The 23,592-nt window shown below is 42.5% G+C and overlaps 1 protein-coding gene across 1 annotated transcript in view; it reads left to right on the top strand.

Annotated features, from left to right (window-relative positions):
* Positions 1 to 23,592, top strand: part of arap2 (ArfGAP with RhoGAP domain, ankyrin repeat and PH domain 2) — a 154,561-nt gene that overhangs the window by 30,903 nt on the left and 100,066 nt on the right. The window contains exon 8 of the mRNA XM_079579837.1: positions 11,977 to 12,167. Within this exon, the coding sequence (XP_079435963.1) occupies positions 11,977 to 12,167 (191 nt within the window). The remainder of the gene's footprint in view (positions 1 to 11,976; positions 12,168 to 23,592) is intronic.

Genomic DNA, 23,592 nt, shown 5'->3' with positions numbered 1-23,592 from the left:
TGTTGTTGTTCTTATCTCACTCCAAACATTAACCTTGGCGCCAACCTTGCTTGTAATTGTCTTCCTTTGTTCCGAGACGACACGGCGAGCGTCCCCCCTCTTATCCTCCGTTTGAGGATTTGCCCGGGTCCGCTCCCCGCTTTCTTTCTCCTTTGGCATGCTTCGCTGCGGCCGGTCTATTAGTCGGCGCGGGGGTCAAAAAACGCTGCCTCACTAATCACGGGTCACATGACAGTGTTGTCCACTCTCTCCCCTTTTATTCTTGGGTCCTGAATGATTGAGTTTGTTATAATTACGGCCGGGAAGACCTCTGTCTGGCCGCGCTAATGTGGTGGATTTTTACTGCAGAATATAAAGATCATCATTGTGTGTATAACGTTTGAATCTTTAGTTCAGATTGTTGATACGTCGAGTTGGAATAAGGTAATTTGAATTGATGAAATGCTTATCGCGACGGAGACGTTCTGACCCTTTTTAATGACCAGTGTTGGAGAGGTGTGTGCGGTCGGGGCAAAGACTGCTCGAGGCAAATTATTAAGGGCTGATTAAAGTTTGTTCAGGTGATAAGTTTATTCTTGTGTAAGGAAGACTCTGGAGTGAACGGCGTCGACCATGATGTAGTAATTTAGGAGATGGGCAGAGAACCAGGTCCAGGTCTGTTATGAGCATTAGCCTGCTGGTTTAGGATTATGGTGTTGGCACAATTTTACTACAGGTTTTGGCATATTTTATCTCCTCAAAATAGTTGTAATGCTGAATGCGATTTCATCTTTATATCCTTTAACCTCTAAACCCCCACCTGAACCGAGCACATTTTTCGCCAGTTTCCTGAAATCTAAAAGCTTAAAAAAAAGGATCAAAATAGCGACGAAAGCGAGGATGAAAACGCGACAAAAATGTGACGAAAACACGATAACAAAGTAATGGAAAAGAGCGATGAAAAAGCCACAAAAAGTGACAAAAAAACATGGAAAAAACACAACAAAATGCATGAAAAAAAAAACGATAAAAACATGACGAAAACCCGACAAAAAGAAAAGGCAACAAAAAACGTGACAGAAACACAGCAAAAAGCAACACAAAAAAAATTGACAAAAAAAGAAGACAAAAAACGTGATGAAAACACGACAACAAAGCAATGAAAAAAAGCGATGAAAGAGCAACAAAAAGTGACAAAAATTAAGCGATAGCGTGACATAAAAGCAATGGGCAAGGATCGTGCTTCTCTAGGGTCCTCTATGGGAGCTGACATTGCTGTAATACCACCCCCTGGTGGCCAGGAGCGACTCCAAGAGACGCTTGGGACCATTGATTTTTTTCTTTTTTTTGTTCTTTTTTTTTTTTTTTGGTGGTAAATATTAAAAAGCTTTTTTTAGTACATGATTATATTTATAATGCATATATGTGAAAGGTAGCAGTCCTAATGGGACCATTGATTCTAATGAGGCTTCAAACGTCCTAATAACGGCTTAAAAGCCTGGCTCCAAAGAGTTTTTCTTTTTCTAAAAATCGCTATGACCCATGTGACAATGCTGGGGTCGGTGAAATATTTTTAACCACGCTGTTTTTTTTTTTAAAAGCCCGAAAATTGGAAGCATTTTCAGTGCATTAACTGGCCTGAAAATGACCTGTCAATCATACCGCCTTTGCTCTGCCCAATCCCGTCAGACCTGGGAAGTTAAGCAGGGAAGGGCCTGGCAGAACTGGGATGGGAGACCGTTTGGGAACACCGGGAAGCCTGGCGAATGTAGTGAGTGAGTGAGTGGTTGGTGGTGGTCGGAGGGGTCGATAGCGCAGACTGGTTGCCTTGCTTCCGTCAGTCTACCCCAGGGCAGCTGTGGCTACAATATTAGCTTACCACCACCGAGTATGGAGTGAACGAATAGTGCAAGGTAAAGCATCTTTGAGTGTCCAGAAAAGCGCTACATAAAACCAATGCATTATTATTCTTATTATTAATCAAGCTCTGGAGCTCTGTGGAGGCTCCGCCCGCCCCGAGCACAGGGCTTCCTGCCCTTTTGCCCTTTTCAGGCACAGGCTGCGTAGGAGGAGGTAGAGCGGCCATTAAGGTTCACACACGACTCGGAAACCTTTTCAATGAATAGGCCTGAATGGGACCCGCTCATTTTTATTGTATTATATCTAAGCATAAAAGTTACAATCACTTTTGTAGGTGTTAGCTGACCAGCCGAAAATCATTTAGATTTGGGTAAAGCCGAACTGGAGAAAATCTGCTCGGTTCAGGCGGGGGGTAAGAGGTTAAACATGATCAGAGCTCTCCCATGTTATTGTGGCCCCCTCCATTCTAACTACAAATGCATTGGACTGTTTTTACTTTGTTCTCATTTTCAAGCAGACGTCCTGAAGATGATTTTTATTACATCGGTGTAACTGCTGCTGTTGGTTTTTCCTTTGCAAATGATTGATAACTTTTAATTGGATTTTTTTTTTCTCTCATAATCCCTTTTTGCTGGTTTTCGTGACAATGTTTTGGTAGCTGTCAATTCGGAGTAGATTTATTTCTCAATTCATCTTTCCCTTTCTTTGAGCTCGGCTTGGATGAATAAAACCCCAGATCTCCACGCCTAATCATTTTTGCAAACCACAGTCCTCCAGCGCGGCGGCGGTAGCAATCTTCCCTCCTCTCCGTTTCACTCTGACGACCGGCAACCTTTTAGCGGCGTGTCGCGGGAAGTCGCAGGTCATCTCCGGCATAATTCTCCACACCGCGGTCCGGCTCAGCGACGTCGACACTCTCCACAAAACTCCCCCGGCGTGGGCTGTGTGGGCTTAAGGTCTGTATCTGGAATCTGCCTAAACCTGTCGTTGAAGCGAGGTGGCGTGCGCCATCAGAAGAGCTGTTCGGACGGCGGAGATGGAGCGATGGAAGCGGGGAGAAGTTGGCCTCATCACCTCATGCATCTTTAAACAGGCCCACTCGCCTTGGCGCGGGGAGTCATCAATCTTTAGGGGAGCGCGGGAGGAAGAGAGGGACGGAGAGAGCGGCCAGACAGACGGAGCATGAGAGGCAGCGCTGGAGTGAAGTGAAGGGGTTGGGGAAAGAGAATGGAGTGATGAAGAGAGAGATAAAACATGTGGGGGATTGTGAATGCAGCTGGAACAAGGTAGCTGCTAATTTGTGTTAGTTTGTTTGGTTTTAGTCAGGATTTAATAGTTCATATGTTCTAATTCATCATGAACAATCCATTGGTTAAAGGGACTAGATGCAACGTGGCTATTTTATACTCTCTACTGCCACCTCAGGTCTTATGCGTAACTGCAGGTTCTATATTAAAGCCACACCGCGTAGAATTTTACCCCCCAAAAAATAAAATTGAAATACAAGCTTTTATTTTATGACAGATATTTTCAGCATTGAAAAATATCCCCAAAAGACATGTAATTTTGCTGTGAGCGGCCTCAGCTCTCCTAAGACATGACATAACTTCACCGGGAGTGGGTACGTCTCCAGCTCGTTTCCATGGAGATGTGACTAAAGTCAGCAGAATTTGAGATTTAAACAGGTATGGTCCTCATCCAAATCCATTCTTTGATCACCCACTGCAGGAATAGCATTTTCTGTGTCGAGCTGGTCATTAGAAAAATGTTTTGTACTGATGGCAACAGTATAGTCCAAAATGTTACGCAGTGTGCCTTTAACCTCATGAGTGACGGCACTTCGCACCTGAGTTAACATAAATAAAATACATAATTTGACCATTTTTAAACTCTGTACAGTTTAAAGGGACTATACAGAGTTTAAAAATATTAAAATGATTAAATGTTAAACGTATTTTCCTCCCCCTTCATGTTCCAACAATGTCCTAATGTGTAGAATGAGCCCAGACCTGTTCACCACAACTGCCTCTAAAATCCTGCACTGTCACTCAAAAACGTGTTAATTCGGGTCCGAATTGCCGTCATGCACGTGCTTAATATAGAAGCTGCAGTTACACGTATGACCTGAGGTGGCAGTAGCGAGTATAAAATGGCTAACTTGCATCTAGCCCCTTTAAGTCTGACTAACACTTAACAATGAATAAGTGAAGTAAGTGTATGTGAAGAACTACTCATTATGAGTTTGGCATTTATTTAGTTGGCTTAGTTAGCTGATTCGTTGGTTGGTTGGTTAGTTGGTTGATCAGTTGGGTTAGCTAGTTGCAAACAGTTAGTTGGTTGGTTAGATGGTTAGTTAGTTGGTTATTTGAGTTAGTTTGCAAGTTTTGGTTAGTTAGTCAGTTACAAACAGTCAGTTAGCTAGTTAGCCCGCTAGTTAACTTGTTAGGTAGCGAGTTAGTTAAAAAAAATTGACAAGCAGTGTAGTTTTCATCAATGGCTTAAACTAAGCTAACTACCAAGCTTGTTAACTAACTTTCTAGACCTAATGCTAGACCTAATTAGTTAGCTTGTTAGCTACGACTTTTTTTGACAGGCAGTGTGGTTTTCATCAATGGCTTAAAGGAACAGGCCACCGTTTTTTCCATACTGATATATGTTTTTACCTGAGTTTAGACGAATTGATGCGTACCTGTCTGGTAAAGATGTTGTTAGCATGTAGCCTCTCCCAATGTATTCCAATAGTTCCAAACGGGGGTGAAGTTGGAAGCTACCACGGTCTTCCACGGGCACAAAGACCAGACAGGTACGCATCAACTCGTCTAAGCTCAGGTAAGAACATATATCAGTATGGAAAAAAGGTGGCCTGTTCCTTTAAATTAAGCAAAAAAGGGCAACAATAATAACTACGCCTTACTTAGCCTTACGCTACTTTGCCACTTTTTGGCTAAGTAAGGCGTAGTTATTATTAAGCGCTTCCCTTTTTCTGCTTAGTTTTAGCCATTGATGACGTTTTGTTTTGGTCTGGCAGCGTGTGATGAAATCAGGTGAGGAAAAAATTCCAAATGCACGCGGCGTAACGTGGCCAGAGCGAGGTAAGGATGCTCGGCGACGGTGTGTGGCAGTGGTAGATGAAAAGGGCAGAGCGCGGAGACGGGTGCGGGAGGAGGCCGAGTGAATAATTGAAGGGCCACCGGAGAGAGTGAGCACACAGCTGTCGGCTCGGGCTCCGCTCGGCCCGCAGGTGGCCTCTCCCCTCAGGTACTGTCAGAGATGGAGGGGGGAGGAAGAGGAAGGAGAGAGGACGGGCGCACAGGTTCGGGATGAAGTGGTGGTGGAAAGTATCAGGTAGAACAAAGTCGAGGATTTGATATGTGTGAAAGCGATTTGTATTCTGGTGCTTTGCCACATGACGACATACATTGGCTCAGTTTAGGCTGACGGATGGAGATGGAGAGAAGATATAACAGTGTGGCTTTTTCCATGAGTTTACTATGAGCTGTTGATGCCCTTGGAGCACCATCATTTAAAGAAACATGCCTGATATTGACATTGATTCCTTAACTCTAACCGATTAATTAAGATATAATATATTTTATAAAAACATACCTGAGCCAAGCACATTTTCTCCAGTTTTGGATTACCAGAATCTAAAAACGTCTTCAACATCAAAAAAGTGACGAAAACGAACATGAAAGTATAACAAAAAACAACAACAAAAGGGCCACAAAAAAGCCATAAAAACGCAACAAAGAAGCAACAAAGAAGCAACAAAAAAGTGCCGGAAAAGCCACAATAGCTCAATTAAAAAGAGAGAAAAACACGACTAAAAAGTGTCAATAGGTGTGGAGTAAACGCATTGAAGAAAGCAACAAAAAAGAGACAAAAAATGTGACGAACATGGCGACAACAGACATCAGTTTTGTTGGTCTGAGCTTTCAAATGAGGCGTTACACTAGCCTATACGCAACATGTGTCAAGGATAAGGCCCGAGATGAAGAAGCATGAATTCCTGAGCATGTCAAAAAAAAAAAGTAAGTCTCTAGCCCATTCCTGTGCGGGGTTATGGATTTTTAACGAAATAACCAGTTTTAGAGAAAATTAGCTCAGTTCTGGTGGGGGTTAAAAGGTTTTCCCGAGTTTTCTCACTTCCCTGGTTTAAAAGGGATTTCCTACCACAGACATCATCTGCTAAGCTAAGTAATGATTAGAAAAAGACCAACATATAAAGCTGTCATTGTGAATATGGCTTTATAGATGAACACCATAAAGCCTTGATTGAAGTCTTTACATATATAATTGTCTGACTATTTCTCTGGTCTTTGTGCATGAGTTCTATCCTTGGCCGGCAGCGATGAGTGGGTTTACCGAATCAATAGCTTTAAGAGCCTCCTGTCTTCTGTCTGCAGAAATCAAAGCTGTTGAGGCTAATTAAAAGTAAACACAGGGTAAAGGTCTCGGAACATATTGAGATATACTGTGGAGAGGCTCTGAAATAACTCTGAGTTTCAAGCTACATTCGAAAGCGGTGTACGTACATTTATGCTATTGTGTTGCATAATACAACGCCAAAAAAAAAGTAAACCTTTACAATCCCCCGGCGTGTGTTCTAGTCTTTTGTCTTTTTTTCTTCTTCTTTTCGTTCCCGTTGATGGAGACTGTGTGGGCGACCTCTAAGATCTCGGCGGAGCGCTGAGTGGACCTGGCTCTCATCTCGTCCACTTTTTTCTGCGAGGATTAAGCCGCCTCTCTTCCGGTCTCTCCACGTCGAGTGGAAGAGTCTTTCAAATACACGGCTTTATCAGCTAACAAGGGATAAGGCTTTATTCTGTTGTTTTTTGGGGTTTTTTCACCGGACTATACATCTTTTTTTCTTATGGGCGTGCAGAGGTGGCGGTCTCTTCCACGCAAAGTAAAAATATTTTTGGACGAGCGCCGCTGGGGGTTTGGTTCATGCTGTGTGCAGTATACAGCATCGTCTATGAGATAAGAGCAGCATTGTTGTTCGGAAAGAGTATACTGTAAATTACCAACAAAATGATAAGGACTTGCAATGGAATCTTTCAGAGTACTTGATTTTACAGTAGATGTATTTTTGTTCTGAATACATTCGAACAATCTGCCCAAGATGACAACATGGCTCATATGATTTGGCCACCACAGGGTCCAGACCTTAATTGCCTTATACCTGATTTATTGCTTACCAATAATGAACAAGGGAGTTAATAAATCCTTTCAGCAGTCCCTCTGGGGGTAATACAAGTGTTAATGGGATGATTGGAGGGTCTTTCATCTCCCCCGGTGTCTCTGGCCAGAAAACCACCCTTGCAACTTTCCCTGCTCTGACCCGGACGCCCCAATACACACTAATAAAATCACAAAGAAGAAGCTAACAGGCTAACGGACAAAGCTAACTGCGGGCTAGCGCCACTTAAACAGTCAAACAGCCAAGTTTGAGTGAAAAAAATGATCTCCATTGTGTAACTGGATGCACAATATCCCTCTCTCCCTTTGTCTTTTCTGTCAGTGTAGTATTTACTCTCACGGACAATTAATAAGTAAAAAAACGTAACATGCTACGACACCTGCAGTGGCGCTTATGAGTTACTAAGTTCTGCTTTAACATATAAAACTTTCACCTGGAAACAAACAGAATACTTAATCTTCACAAAAACATGTTTAATTATTGCGCTGACTCAATGTTTGTTCATGGATTTATTTGGGAAATTGTAATTTCATGAGACTTTTTCTCTCATTGTTGCTGAGTCCATATCAGTAGCTTAGATTTCCTAACTTTCCAGTCTTGGACTTGACAATACTTTGAAGGTTTTTCAGAGGGATTTTTTAATATCTTATTCCTGATTTGAATTCACAAAAACAAGGCGAAATTTCAACTTTTACAGATTTTTCCACTAAAACATATCTTATTTTAAAGCTAAACAAGACATACAAAGTCCCCTCTGTACAAGTATTAGTAACAAATATGTCAACAAAATAAAACTATATGTTTAAACCAGGCTCCATCCATTATTCAGCGTTCATCGTCGAAAATAATGGAATTTTGAGCATTTTTTAGGCATAAAAGGCCTTATTTTTATATGAAAACATGAAATGACCATAAACTTGCAATACATTTTTTCTCATATTCATGTCAGATCTACAGTAGAAGGTTCAAACTGATATCTCTGAATTAAAAAAAAAAATCCCTATTCACCTGCAGTGTCTCACTTTTGTCATTGAAGCATAAGTAGCCACTTTTGTTTTGCATCTGTAGCTTACAAGGCAACGTTATAAAGACGTGTATTTTTTCTACTCAATCGTGAAGTCCATCTGAGATTAACATGGACGCTTTTTCCTAACTTCTGATGCTTTACAAATATCTCCCAATACAGAGTAAATCCCCGAACATATATGAAAATAGTCTTTTTTGGTAAACATCGCCAACCCCTCTGCGCAAAACAAAACAAAATAAAAAACTTGCCCCCGAGAACATATGCGAGGCACGTCAACTGCAGCCACTGTCTTCTCCCTCTCAAGTTGCTCGCAGTCCTCCCACCATCTTTTCCCGCTACGTCCCTAAGTCCCACGCTCTGATTGACAGCTCTGGCGAGGAGGAGAGGAAGAGGAGAGATAGCGGCGGCGGCGGCGGAGAGAGGAAGGCCGTGAATAAATGAACAGGCAAATAAGTGAGCGCGGGACAGGTAATGGTGCGCCGAAACAGAACAGTAAAGCCCGGTGATGTAAAGAGCGCTTAATAATTGAGTAACTTTCTTCATTATTGATGCCTGCTCTTTGTGAATTCATAAGAGCGTGAGGGCTAGACTTGTCCGGCAGAGCCTAAGTTTGGGACCAGACAAGCGGATACAGATTTTCTTTGGGGCGGTAGGAGCTCGAGGGATAAGAGGGGGGAGGGTCGAGTGCCAAGGATGGAGGGAAGGAGTTAAGGGGCAAGGGTTCTTTTGTAGTGAAAGTGTTGTTCTAGGTCAAGGAGAGACAAGCTGTTGTAAGGACAAGCGCAGAGGCACAAGGTCAAAGGCTTTATTAAAGGCAGCTTACGACAAGGTGGGGCTGTTAAATGATAGACAAGTTGCTAAAAATGTTTTAACGGTCTACCCATGGAGGGGGAGGGCATTCTAAGGACATTAAGGTGCTCGACCTGTGTAAGAAAGTAACAGTGGGGAAATGGCTTGCAACTTACTGCATTTGTTTAGTTTAAAATGGTACTTACAAATCGATGGTGTAAAGCAGTACTAAGTAACTCATGCCCCTAGAGGCCATAAGCGCCACTGCAGGTGTCGTAGCATGTTGCGGTTTTATACTCATTAATTGTCCGTGAAAGTAAATACTACGCTGACAGAAAAGACAAAGGGAGAGATGGATATTGTACATCCAATTACACAATGGAGATAATTTTTTCACTCAAGCTTGGCTGTAAATACTGTTTAAGTGGAGCTAGCCCGCAGTTAGCTTTGCCCGTTAGCCTGTTAGCTTCTTCTTCGTGATTCTATTAGTGTGTATTAGTTGCCATTGTGGTTTTCTGGCTAGAGACATCAGGGGGAGATCATCCCATCAACACTTGTATTACCCCCAGAGGGACTATGGAAAGGATTTATTAAGGTAAACGCCTTGAATCCTGTTTAATTTAGCGGTTTCTTCTTCTATGGTGTCGGCACTTCGTTCTGTTCTTCCTGGATACAAATGCGCCATTGTTAAAACACAGAACTGTCCTTCACATTTTTAAAGCCCATAATCCAACATTATATCTGAGTCGTTCAATGCTCAAAGTATCGTTAATCACGGCGCGCTGAAGATGTAAACCACACCGTAAATCGAAACTGAAAGTATTTACGGATTTTCTCCAGTTTGGCTTTATCCAAATCTAAAAGTTTCTCGACTGGGGCTTACAGCCTATGAGCCAGTGTAACGCCTCATTGGAATGCTAAGACCTTCAAAACTGATTGGGACTCTTTGGTTGAGTTGTCGCCTCGTTTTTGTCATATTTTTGTTGGATTTTTGTCTTTTTTTTGTACTTTTTTGTCATGATTTTTGTCAATTTATGTTGCTATTTTCATTGTTTTTGTCAAGTTTTCGGCATGTTTTAGTCACTTTTTAGTCACTTTTTAGTCACGTTTTTGTTTCTTTTCCGGCACGTTTTTATTGTATTTATTTTCGTCTTCTGCTTGCTCTTTTGTGGCTCTTTTTTTTTTTTTTTTGATTATCACTTTTTTGTTGTAGTTTCGTCTTCGTTTTCGTCGCTATTTTGACGCCTTGCTCAAGAAGCTTTTAGATTTGGGTAAAGCCAAACTGGAGAAAACGTGTTTGGTTCAGGTGGGGGTTAAGAGGAAGTTATTCCTACAGCTGCCAGCAGGAGGAGCCCTTGTCAAAGTCTTCACCAGCTCTAGCATATATTTCATTGTTACTATTTAACTCTTACAGGAACATAATTTCAAATAATAAAACATGAAATATCAATGCTGAGGCACCCAAAATAATGTTGCAAAGTCTATTTTAAGCCCCATTTGAATGATATGTCCACTTTAACATGTACTATAGCCCGTTAAATGCATCAATGGTTGTCCCAAAGACTGTGATGCACTGCTTGCCGTATACTCCAACACACGGAAGCGCTGTTCTTCTCATCTCATTAAGCTTCACCACCCTCCATCACCGTGCACGAGATGACAAGCTGCGACTATGCACTTTTATCTTTCCCCATTCAAAAGACTATAATCCACTCTGTTGCCAACCAGCAGAGAACCACTGCCCCAAAAGTGTTTTTCTTCCTTTCAGCCCCATGCAAGTAAACAATTGTCAATCAAATATAACAGCATACGTGTACTGGAATGAATGGCTTCCATATTTGAGTACCCTAAATCTCTGAATCTCCCGAGCAACTGCTTTGAATTGCACCAGAGATGACTCGAAATCAAGTTCTCCGTCACCAATCTTCTCGGTACTTTGAATATGTGACAACAGTCTGATTCATTAACATCCCACCAACACTTCCCTAATGCTCTTATAGTCTAGCGTAACAAATAGTTCCATTGATTTGGGTGGCTTGATGATTTGTCTGTCTGGTGCCGTTTGCGCATTAAGAGTCTAATAACAAATGGGAAACAGGAAGAGCAGAATGAAAGAGAATAAGATGAGGGCCGGTTTTTGTTGACTCTAAACCGACAGTTCCTGAAAAAAATGTCTAAAAGTAATTAATTTGGATTTTTTTTTTTTTGAAACGTTGATGGAGGCATGTTTTGTTTTCAGTCTAAAATGCCGTCCATCTGAACTGATTTGCCGATGATTTTGCTTTCCCCGTCTCTTGTTTTTTTGGCGGGGAGCCTTCTCCACACTGGGCAGCGCTGTGATCCTAGCGGTGCGTGGTGTGTTTACAATCCTTTTGGTATTTCTTGTGTTTCCACTTGTCTGCCTTTGATAGCTCCGTGTCTCGGGCGTTGGGGGAATGGGCTTTTACAACAGCCTGCCTCGTGTCCTCTTTCATGTTCGCTTTCTAAAGTTGTAGAGGGAAGATTTTCTTAGAAGCCCCCCCCCCCCTCTTTAAGTGAACAACGTTTGAATGTAAACTCCCTTCGGAAAAAAGAAATACAAAATCGCTCTTTCATTGAGACATTTCGGTTTGTTTGTCGTCCAGTCGGCTCAAGGACAGTGTGTTTGCTTGCTTTGTTTGAAAAAAACAAACCTCTGCATCAGAATATCAATCATTCTGTGCTGATATTTTGACAAAACCCCTTTTGTTCAATCATGTATTTTAATTTAATCTCGTCTCTCTTAATTTATCCCTGTCACATCTTGCTCGAGGCTTGCAAAACTCAGAGAAGCAGCTATCTATATCTCTGCTCAGCTTTACAGGATATTCTTTTTACCGGAGGCAGACTTTGCCAACAGTGTGCTCTGTTTCTCAATTACTTTTCTATTTGAAATGTGGGTATCAGTATGCACCAGATGTATAGCAGCCATTGGGCCGGCAGTGTCTACAGAAGCGATGTAAAAAATGATGAATGAAGTTTGGAATTTCAAAGATTCCACTGCTGCGCCGGGGCCCTCTTGTTCGCTCACTTGTATCCACATGCACCATCTCTGCCTTTTTCCCCGCTCTGTTTCTCACTTTCACACGTGCGTTCGCAGGGGAGCGCCAGGAGTGGATGGAAACTCTTCAGACGGCCACGCGCCCCCCCGCCTGCGGCTCCCAGAAGCGCTGCAGCGTCCTACACCCCCCCAACGCAAACAGGCTGGGCCTGCTGGAGCTGCGCGGTTACAAAGGCAGAGTGCTGGTGTCCCTGGCGGGGAGCAAAGTCAGGCTCTGCAAAACAGAACAGGTACTTCTGACACCGGCGGGGCTCGCTCTCAGCAGGATGACAGCTTCCTGTTTGAGGAGGAAGATAGTAATCGCGGAGTTGCGGCACGTGCACGTCGCACATGTGTGTTCATGGATGCACATCGCAGTCCTGTTTTGGTAAATGTCCAAGCTTTTGTCCAAATAAGTGCTGATGTACAGTATGAAGATTAGGGCTGCACGAAATTGAAGTGATTTGCGATATGCGATACTGCTGTGCAATATCGCGATAACGATATTATTGCGATATTTCACTAAACACGATATGTTCCATTTTTTTCAGCAAATTGTGTCAAAAGACTTAAAGAGGGGGTATTATAGCACCAGTCTATATCACACTACAATGATGACCAAACCTTCTGTTGGTCTGTAAATGCAGTAAATTAGAATAACTGCCTTGTATAAAATTGCTCTCTCAAAATGGCTGTAGTGAATGTCTTGAAATAGGCCTCTGTCTCTTTAAGAACCTCTGACCCTTTCCGACACGCCCCCTCCACACGCTGTCTGTGGCATCAGTGGGGAGGGGGTTCTGCTGAGGAGCAGTGGTTGGTTACTTGGCTGGTGACGAAAGCTCGGAGGCGTCTCCAGGAGGTGGGGGCGTTCCTAGGAGGACTCAGGCAAACCTATCCTTAAAATGGCTGCCATCAGAGTTTTTACAGATTTCTCAAAAATACGTGAATGTGCCACGGCAACACTTCAGGCATGTTTTTAATGAGGGAATGACATAATAACATGTCATTCAAGCTTGAAAAAGTCGATTTTACATAATACCCCCCCTTTAAAAAACACCCAATCTGGACCAAAACAAGGGTACAATTTAACAAAGCTAGTAAATGTTAAACTAAAACTGAACTTTTACACATGACTTCAATGCATCAGTTTGAGTTTGCCAAAAAAAAGGGTCGATCTTTAGTCAGATGAAGGCTATGGTGATGTTGCGATATATTGTAGCTTCTCGCGATACGGATATTGCATCAGCTAATATCGCGATACGATAATTTTCGCGATATATTGTGCAGCCCTAATGTAGATCAATAAATCACCATACTTTGTCAGTTACTTTTCTTTCGGACCCAACTTCCAGCTCCGTCCTCTGATTAAAGCTTACAAAGTGACTTCATGTGTCAAGTTGGGTTTCAGGGAGCATTGTAGAGCTTACATTTATTTCCCCACAAATGGCCAAATAAAGAGGCTTCACCCACGGAGGCTGATATTTTTCGGAATGCCTAACTGCCTAATGCCTAATGATTATAATCTGCTCCTTCTCTCAGTAAGTATGTTTGACACAGCAGGTGCTATGAAAATGGACTTCATTTCGCGTAAAATATCCAAGTGCCTGGTCATTGCCTCTGCGTCCTGCTGCGGGGTTACCTGCTCTGGCCCTCAGATGATCAACTCCTGCTGGGAAGCACTTACACAGAAATATTTGCAACGTTCGAGTAGCATTGCTTTTGAGTGTTAAGCAAGTGGAAATGAGGATTGCATAAAGTCACAGAGGCCGCTGTTCTTTTTGTGCTGACCTCAGCCTAAAATCAATGCCTTATCAATATCCCTATTTCAAAGTCACATGAAAAGAGCTAAGGGAAAGCTGCGTTGCATTGAGTATCTGTCCATTGAGGGTGTGACATGTATCGACAGCTGCCAGTGCTGTCCTATTATGTGTGGATAGAGGGAGCTGTCAGAGTCCGTCATGTGTCTCAGTGATTATTATACAAGTACACGAACTAGACAGAGACTGAAGATGATCAAAGTTTGGTCAAATCATGCATTATATTCCAAGAAAACAATTGTTGTAACTTGGCAGGACAGAAGTACCTCCCGGTTTGTCTCGTACTAAAACACTGTGGGTGTTTATTCACCACAAAACTGAGGCTGCTTTGTTTCTTTGTCATCAGCTCGGAAACCAGTAATACCAAAAATGGCAAAGAAAAGGGAATGAATGGGAGGCAATTTCAATACAAATCTCAAGACGTTTTCTGAACCGTGAATGACATGGACTGCGTCCGAAACGAGCAGATTGGTAAGAGCTATTACGCCAAACCGGATGTGCGTCAGCGTCCGCCATGACAAGATGCTTCCGAATTGGGCTGTCAGTTAGGAAGTAGTTAGGAAAAGGAGCCTCGATGCTAACTATCATAGCCACTTTAGCATAGGGACCTCTGGTGCTAACTAACCGGTGATTAGGAGCTATGTGCCATCCCACAAGCCACTGCGCCAAACCCTCCACCCCCCTCGCCCCCACCCTCGAGTGATTCATGCGCAACCACTGTCGATTGACAGGAGCACATTTAATAATAAAAATAATAATAATTAAAAATTAAGATTCTGCACAAGCCAAACTTTATAAAAGTGATAAATCCATGTTGTCGTCCCCACAGCTCAGTCACATGTCAGTGTTAAAGAGTAAACTCAGTAAACGGATTAAATGCTTTTGTTTTCATTTAGTAGAAACTTAAGCCACATGGATCATTTGCTGCTGTAGCTTTAAGAAACAGCTGTTGAAATAAAATAACACTAAAGGGAAATGCATGGATCATTTGGATTTATTTTTCTCCTTAAATGTCTTTGTTTGGACACTATGTTGTTGTTGGACACTGTACAGTAGGGGGCGACATGCACTTTTGTTTGGCCTGCACTCCACCAATAACTTTAAAGAAGAAGAAAAACAGCTGTTGGTGATGTCACTTCCCTTCCCCCTGTTTAAGGACGGACGGATTGTGCAAATGCTGCTGAAGCTCTAGTTCACTAACTGCATAGAGGTCTAACAGTCGACCCCATGAAAGGTTAAGGAGTTAGTTGCTTGTGTTAGTGCTTAGAGGCTACAATTTGATGGGTTCGGACGCAGCCATTATGTGACTGGATATTCACTCTACAGGTGGTTTAAAGATTATTTGTGATATTTTTAAAACTCACCATTTAAAATAACTATCACTAATTTCTCATCTGCCTCACAGATGTGGCAGCCCACGTCTGAGAGGTGGGCATCGCCCGCAACAATAGATGTTTTCCAGAATTTCCGAAAGCTTTCAAACACCTGTAAAGGAAAAGCCCTCCCGAACGAGAAATTAATGATGCTCAGGCAAAGCCACTTCATCTGCAGATATTATTATGGTTGTCAGGAAAGCCCGGGGACTCTTTCATGCCTTTAGTTAGAGCAGTAAAAACAATCTACCCAGCTAATATGCCGCTTTGATAAGTGAGCTTACATCTATCTCCTGCTAGGTCCAAAGCAGATAAGTTTCCTTTTGCTTGTACTTTCTCTCAAGTCTCTCATTTGATGTCAATCCAATTAAGCCTTACCCCTGTCCCGCTGTAGCCAGATCCTCTATCTGCGATGGAAGCATACCTCTGAGCGCCGCCGCGTTCTTTAAGTGCCTCTCACGTGCTGTGTTTGCGCATATTTGATAACCAACTCATTTCCATCCATCCTCCTCGCTCGTTTGGTTCCGCTCGCTCATATAGTTTTGTTGTTTGCCTTTCATTATTTTCTTCATTAGCGCGAACAAACATCTTTGTTCGAATTCTCTTTTGGGTATCACTCCGTGTCAGCACATTTCCACTTCCTTGATCTGAGACAGCGGGAGAAACGGGGGGGGGAAAAGAGAGAATCAGAGAGTGAACAAATTAATTGTATTATTTCGGAGTACGAGCTAAATCCCTGACATAACTGCGGCAGCTGCGGTGGAGCGTTTCCCATAGAGACGGGAGTGAAGGAACACAAGCCTGATGCTGAAGGCTGGACAAAAGCATGGTGAAAACCGGCTGTTTTAACGCTTAATACACTAACACCTCATGGTAAAAATATAGTTATTGGAATATTGTATGAGGCAATATCCATATTGATAGTGAGAAAGGTTGGTTGGTAGGTTTTAGCTATTAATAAAGGTTTTAGTGCGAAGGCCATGCTATTTTTGAAAAGGATTGTATGCTTATCACCTTTCATATGATTCGCTACGAACAAAAAAAGTGGCCGCCTGGATTTAACTAACTGCTGGTTAGGTTTAGGTTCAGCAACACTATGTGCCCAAAGAATGAGATCAGCTGATAACCTTATTCCATCAATGCATATTTTGCTTCCCTGATGGCACCAGCATATTCTAAGAGGAAAATACAGATAATCATAGCTAAAGAAGGAAGGTCCAACCAAATATTAGCATGTGTGACCTTTTTTTGGGGGTCATGCAGTGTAGGGCTGCTCGATTTTCAATCAATCAATCAATCAAATTTGATTTGTATAGCGCCCAACAACAACCAGAAGGTGCCCAGAGCGCTTTCCAGGATAAAACAAGAATCATAGTAGACAACAATAAACACAAAAACACATAAAAACAGCAGTCGAGTCGGTGGCTATGTATCGAAGGCTTTCCTGAAAAAATGTGTCTTCAACTGTGATTTAAAAACACTCAGCTCTGTGATGTTTCGAAGTTGGAACGGAAGTGCGTTCCACAGCTTTGGGCCTTGCGTGGCAAATGACCGGCCTCCAAACTTTTTGTATTTGAACTTGGGAGTGACCAGGGAGGTGTGTTCAGAGGAGCGCAGAGTTCTGGCTGGTTCGTAGACCGTTACTAATTCGGCAAGGTAGGCTGGGGCCAGACCATTGATGGCCTTGAAAACAAACATTTAATATATATATATAAAAAAAAACATTTATCTATTGATCAACATAAACTGTACAAAATATATACACTTAAAAAAGCTTAAGACGGGTGGGAAGCCAGGACAGCTGCAGATGCTTTATACCGCGATCAAGTCAAAAGCTAACGGGATCTGCGGTCTGACAGATCTACTCCTGTGCGGTAGGAGGCTCTGCAGCCGAACCACTCATTCGTTCCCCACTCACTCTACACGCGCTTGGATCACTACCCGCCTTTTTGTTTTGGTTCCTTCTGTCTAAAACTGGACTGCCTATAAACCTTGCGCGCTGTGTTCAAGTGGACGTTAATGAACTGTGTTTCGAAGGGTCTAACCGAGACCCCAATGAACTCATGACCTTTATTTTCATTCCCGAAGTGCACTCCTGTAAATATTGTAAATGTTGTACATAGCTGGTCCCACATTTCTAAACTAATCGTCTATTGAGAGAGTCCTGTCACACCTGCCCAAGCAAACCGAACCACGCGGCCCGATGACATCATCACACACTGCTTTTTGTCTATGTCGGACCAAAGCATTTGCCAGTAGCACGGGAAATGCGAAGGGAACAAACACAATCATCTCAGCGGCATTCAATAAAGCAAGTTTGCTTTGAGCGCCGTTGAGATCTGCTCCTGAAGACGAGTTTTAGACTCTTCTGCACGCAACCAGCGCCTGGGCAAAGGAAATATACGCTTCTAAACTTCGGTTCTCCTCTCAGCAAAAGGGGAGCACATCAGTAGAGAAAAAATGAAAAGAAACGCAATGATACAAGTTTTTGATAGTCATATATTTCAGTTCTGTTCATCACAGAGCTACCAAAATCACACATAGGCACTTAGTGTGTTAATAATCGTATTCTCGATTATGCTATTTTTGTATTCGTTTAGTGTAATAATCGTAATTGAATTTCAATTTAACTGCACAGCCCTAATGCTGTGTATATAACATATAAGTTTTATTTATTTATTTGTAGATCTTTTGCCTGTTTGACATCACTGAATTGAACTGAACAGAGCGTGAGAGCAGCGCGAGGTGCAGCCCAGTGGCCCGTTGAAGTTCAGCGAAGTGAAGTATTTAATCTAACAAGACGAACGAGCTATTGGAAAACGTGATCCGCCCCGCTCCTCCTCCCACCGCGGCCCGCGCTCATCTCTCACCGCGGCGCCCTGAGCTCTGTGACGGGGCTGTGTTTAAGGTCATTTAAGCACCAAGGTAAAGAGGGCCCCCGAAGTGTGACGAGGCGCAGCGCTACCAGCCTCCAAACACTAAACACTGAGATTGATCCCCTGCCTTGAACTGCACTGGCAAAGCAGTATGTCTCAACTCAGTGTTTCATAGCTAAACTTTGAATGCGTCTTAACTGACAGAGACAGACACTTTAGGAGGTAAGGGTTTTGCCTGAAACATAATTCAATTTATTTCCAAAAGCCCTGTTTTCCATCTGCACAAAACAAAAATGTACCCACATGCAGGCATTGCTTTGCCTTTTAATGACAATAAACATACAAATCTAGATATCTGATGTTTGAAAATTGACGTGGATTATTTTATTTAACTTAACTTGTATTTGTGGCAAAGAGAAGCTTGAAGTGATGATGTTATACAGTGGGAGGAAAAAGTATGTGAACCCTTTAGAATACATTTTTCTAATCATCCCTTGGAGGATCCTTAGCCAGTAGGTGTACTCACTTATTCCACACTGTCCTGTGAATGTTTACATGCTAGGGCCAGTAAAAATATGGTAACATACAATTGCTTAGGTGGCAGTAGTTTAAAGGTCCTATATCATGCAAAATCGACTTTTTGGAGCTTTTAGCCATGTTGTTATGCTATTTCCTTATCAAAAACACCCCCAGAGTGGTTTGTGGCTTCATTCACGCAGCTCTCAGTAATCCTCCTGAATCCTGCTCTCTGAGCAGCTGCTCCTCCCTCTCCTGGTGAACGACTGAGTGTTCAGTTGTGTCGTAACAGCGGAACGGAAGTGCTCGACGTCTTTAATGTAATGTCTTAATTCTATGCTTACGGCCTGATTTTAATTTGTAAAACAGCGTTTTCATTATTTCTGTCGTAAGAGAGAAACAAAGAGAAAAAAATAAATAAAAAAATAAAAAGGATGTGCCCGAGGTGCTTCCAGGTCAGCTGTGGCCAAAACAAACTGAGCGTCTGAACAGATCAGTCATGTTTGCGCTGCAGCTGTGAAGATGGAGCTCGTTACCTACTCTGGACACACCTGTTCTTTATTCTTAACTAACGATAATGTCACGGAGAAAAAGAAGCGCATTTGGCTACGGAGTTTGTTCAACCTTTTTCAGGAAGAGGCCACTCGTCTAGCTGTTTTTTTCTCCGGGATTCAGCGACTATCAGCCAAAATATTGTTTTTCTGTGACTGTCACTGATGGATGTTTGGTGAACCTTTGCCAGAACCAAAGTGGCTTAACTTTTATAACCAACGCAAGTCCCACTATGTAAACAGCGATGGACCAGAGCGGTGAGTCAATCCAAACGCGGGTTAGCTTGTGTGTTAGCATATTAGCATGTGTGTTAGCCATTTATGAAGCTGTGTTGCAGATGTCAACTCCGTATAATTGCATTGTGAAGTAACTTCACTTATTGTTGTTTATTTATATTAAACAACAATAAGTCAATAAGTCAATAAGTCAGCGCAGTTGTATGTGCGGAGAGAGGGGGCGGAGTTAACTGAATCGAAGCGTTTTGTCTTCCGGGTTTGAAAAATACCTCCAGAAAACACTCATATTTATCACAAAAATGAGTGCTCCATAATGGTAGAGGTACAATATATCATATAAATGCCTATACTTAACTTTGTAATGGCTAAAATAGCATGATATAGCTCCTTTAAGCAGACACTGTTTACTAATTCTTGTGATTTTAATAAAGGTAGACCACATTTTATGATCAATTCAGGCAGAAATGTAATAAATTCCAAAGGGTTCACATACTTTTTCCTCCCACTGTACATTGCTTTTATCCACTCAGGTAGTATATAGCGTAAACAGGTAGCTGAGCGGGCTTGGGTTCCATTCCTGGACAAACAGGGGCAATTTCACTTTCCTTTTCCCTTTGGCTCATATCTAGGTTGGTTTCTTACAGAGGCACGTGCTGCAGTTATTCACACTAACCTTTCGAAACATGCACAATAGGGCAATTTCGGAAATATATGTATTGTTTCCAACAGCGAGACAGCTTTGTGTGGAGTGGGTGCCTTTGACCTCACCATTTCATCCCAGCATTGTCATCTATCCAGGCTCCATCTCTCCCCTGGCCTTCGTTGTTCCTTTTAAAATGGCCACCGCTATTGTCTCTATTGAATATATGCACTTAAGACTCACCTGCAATTATGTGTGAGAAAGACTGCTGGCTTTCAGAGCTGCTTAAGTGGCTGTACGGCTGCAGATATAGAGGCTGAGGCCGCTTTCTCTCAGAGCACCATAGAGTAACCCGCTCGCACAATGTACGGTCAGAAAGCTTTAAAAGGACATTTAATTGGATGCACTGCAAGAAGGTTGCGTCTGTAGCCTGTACTTAGCACTTACAGGAAAAAGTAGACGTTTTATATTAGCGACATGGCAGGTGGCACAGTGTTTAGTATTCCTGCCTTGTAGTAAGAAGGTTTGATTCCTGGGCCGCTCCATGCAGTTTCTACGTGCTTGCGTATGATTTCCTCACGGTGCTCCGAGTAGCTTCCCTTTCATAATTCTATAAAAATAACGTTGCAAAACTATAACAAATGCTGAATTATGAATATATTTTCTGCTAAATAAAGATACAGAGATATGGGGAGGAGCAAAGTGGTTCAACAGCCCATAAATACATAAATAATGGTGAATGCTAACCGTCACGCTAAGATTAGCTTCCTGCTACATCAAGGGTAGGCAAGTTTTCTTGGCGGAGGGCCGATTTTCTTTATTGTAAATAGACCGAGGGCCGAAACTGCTGATAATTAGCCCAAAGTAAATCACAACACTGGCAAAAATACCATCTTAAATGAGATAAATTACTTAGAATTGCTTGAATAAAAGTTCTTCTATGTTGAATTTGAGTCGGTTTGAACCAATCCAAGATACAAATGCTATAGCGCCAATGGAACAAGAATAAAACCCACTTCAAATCAGACAATTGTTTTTCACTTGAAATGACACAAAATTATCTGAATTAAAAGAATAACTTCTACTAGAGGTTTTATTTCGTCTAAGACCAGACCAAATCTACTCAAACCTCAGATTTAATTTCTTAATTCAAGTAGATTTATGTCATTTCTTCCTTAAAACGATTATTCTTTTTCCAGTGCACTACTTTCAAATGCCAGTATTGTAAATAATATATGACCTAATTTGGTGTATTGACAGTATTTCTACCTTTTTTCCCCTCCCATTTAACACTAATAATGTTAAAAGTACTCTCTGCTTTGTGTAATACTGTTACACAAAATCATTTTGAGGGCCAGAGGTGCTGTGCTCGGGCCTGACGTTGCCTACCCCTGTGCTACATGCTAAACGCTAGCTCCGAGTGCCGTTTTATTTCACTTCCACTGGACAATCTGCTTGATTTTTCACATGGACATGATGTTGACTTGTGTATGCTAAATAAGTTTAGGCTATAGTCTAAACATAGTGAAAAATTGCACTTACCAAAACAAGCTTCCTTCCATATCGGCCCACTCGCGTGATTTGCCGCCATTTGTATCTATTAATGGCTGCCCAGCTATACTTTCACAGTCTAAAACATACATTATTGATTTGATGACTTACATTTTTTTTTTTTTTCCAGTCTCTCTGTAAACACCGTTATGACCGTCCGCCCCACACTTGTAATTAGGCATGTTATTTTTACCCGCTTGCCTCCGTGCCCGTGCGTCTCCCATCTTGCCTCTCCCGCCACACGTCCACGGCGAATTAATTGGAAGGGGCAGGAGGCCGCGGCTCTTACTGGGTAGGTAGCGAGTGGCGGGGACTAGCCTGCTCCGCCAACACCCGGCGCTCTAATTGGCTGCCTGAGAGGGATGAGGGTCGTTAGGTAAAGGTGACTGCTCTGCCCCCCCCCCCCCCCCCTCTCCACACGAGCGCAGATCCCGACAAGGATGTATGCGCTTCCTACGGATTCCGAGCTTTCCGAGCCCATCGTGCGGTGCTGGGGGACACTCGGCGGAAACTTAACGTGCGCCGTGGGAATCTGTGTGGCGATTGAGTGGATGGTAAAGAGAGGTCGACTAAAGCTCTCCTGGGAATTCAAAATGTATTATGAAAATGATTAGTACATGTGAGAAATTATAATGATAGAGGAATGGGGAGACTTTCGTGAGAGCTTGGACTGCATTGATATTTCCTGCAAAAAATCTAGGCTCGGCTGGGTTGGTCCAAGGTGGGTGTGTTCCCACTTGGGACATGTGACCAATGCTGTAAGCTTATAGCTGTACAGAGGCAGCCATCTCGAGCTTGCCCTGAGGAAGGCCTAGAGCCGAAACGCGTTGGCAATTTTACCTAATCTAGCCATGTTTAAATAAAGGCTTTTTAATATTTCTACTTTTGGAGTGCCTCAGTTTGTTTCATTTTTTGCTGAAACGGATCCCTGCACTGAAGAGCACCCAAAAGACTAAACGTGTACAACTTTTTACATCCGAGTAGCACTCCAGCCTCCAAATTTTTTCAATTGATATTTCCTGTTTTGTAGAGGGCCAATGTAAAAACTAGGGATGCACCGATACCACTTTTTCCTAAAACCGAACATTATCTTCGGAATACTTTTTGAAGTCAAGGTTTATAGAGACGGTTTATAAACTGACTTTTTCAGTAGTAATTAGTTGAATTACTCTTACATTTCCTTGAGTAAAGTAGGCTACACTTTGAAGAGATGTTATATCAGAATTGAACATATGCCTTTTCATTTTCTTTTCTTTTTCCAGCCACAAGTTAGCGGCTAGTTAGCAACATTAGCCTGTATCTTGGAAACACTGCAGACTCCACGCTGCAGCACTAACAATATTTAGCTCTGGTTAAATCCATATAGGGAGTGTCGTCTGTAATAAAGTCAGCTCTATACGTGGAATATTGTATTTCCACTCCCGTAGGAGCACCGACCACATGTCAAGTGGTTTGGCTTTCTGTTATCGGGAACGCATTAATGAGTACGAGTATGAGTACAAGCATGTGGTATCGGCCTGATATCCGAAACTGGTATCGGTATCGGCGCAACCCTAAAAATGACTCCAGTGCCAAACGTATTAGTTATTTATTTGTTATCAAAATCGAATCGTCTTTACCTTTTTCTTAAAGTGATAGTCTGTAAGTTTAAACGTTTTACAAATAGATTGCATGTAATTGGCTGCCTTGGCCTGCAATTTGACGTAACATTTAATAATTTTCTTAAGTCCCCCCCTCCTCTTTTAAGTTTAAGTTTAATGGTTTTGTATAGCCCAATATTACAACAGAAGTCGCCTCTCAGGGCTGCACCAAACAATAAGGCAATAAAACAGAGCAATAAATATGACAATTTAAAGTTCAGGTGAATCCAGGCAAATATATTGTCCAATAAGCGTCGGCAGCAGGTAGCGACGAGCGGCGTGGGCGTCCCCCGTCCTTAGACTCTCCAGCAAGGCAAGGAAAAAACCTTGGTGAGAACCACAGGAGGAGAGATCCACTCCCATGGACGGACAGGCTATAGAGAGCCAGGGCCGAAGGATCCCTCAGCAGACGGGCCAAGATCACAGACCGTCCAGTCCTCAGATTCCAGAATGTAGGGTTCCTCCGTTCAGCCGG

This window comes from Gobius niger (assembly GCF_951799975.1).
Source record: "Gobius niger genome assembly, chromosome: 21".
Classification (NCBI taxonomy): Eukaryota; Metazoa; Chordata; class Actinopteri; order Gobiiformes; family Gobiidae; genus Gobius; species Gobius niger.
Note: the sequence above shows the minus strand (reverse complement) of the source record. Positions and strands in the feature narration are given on the sequence as shown.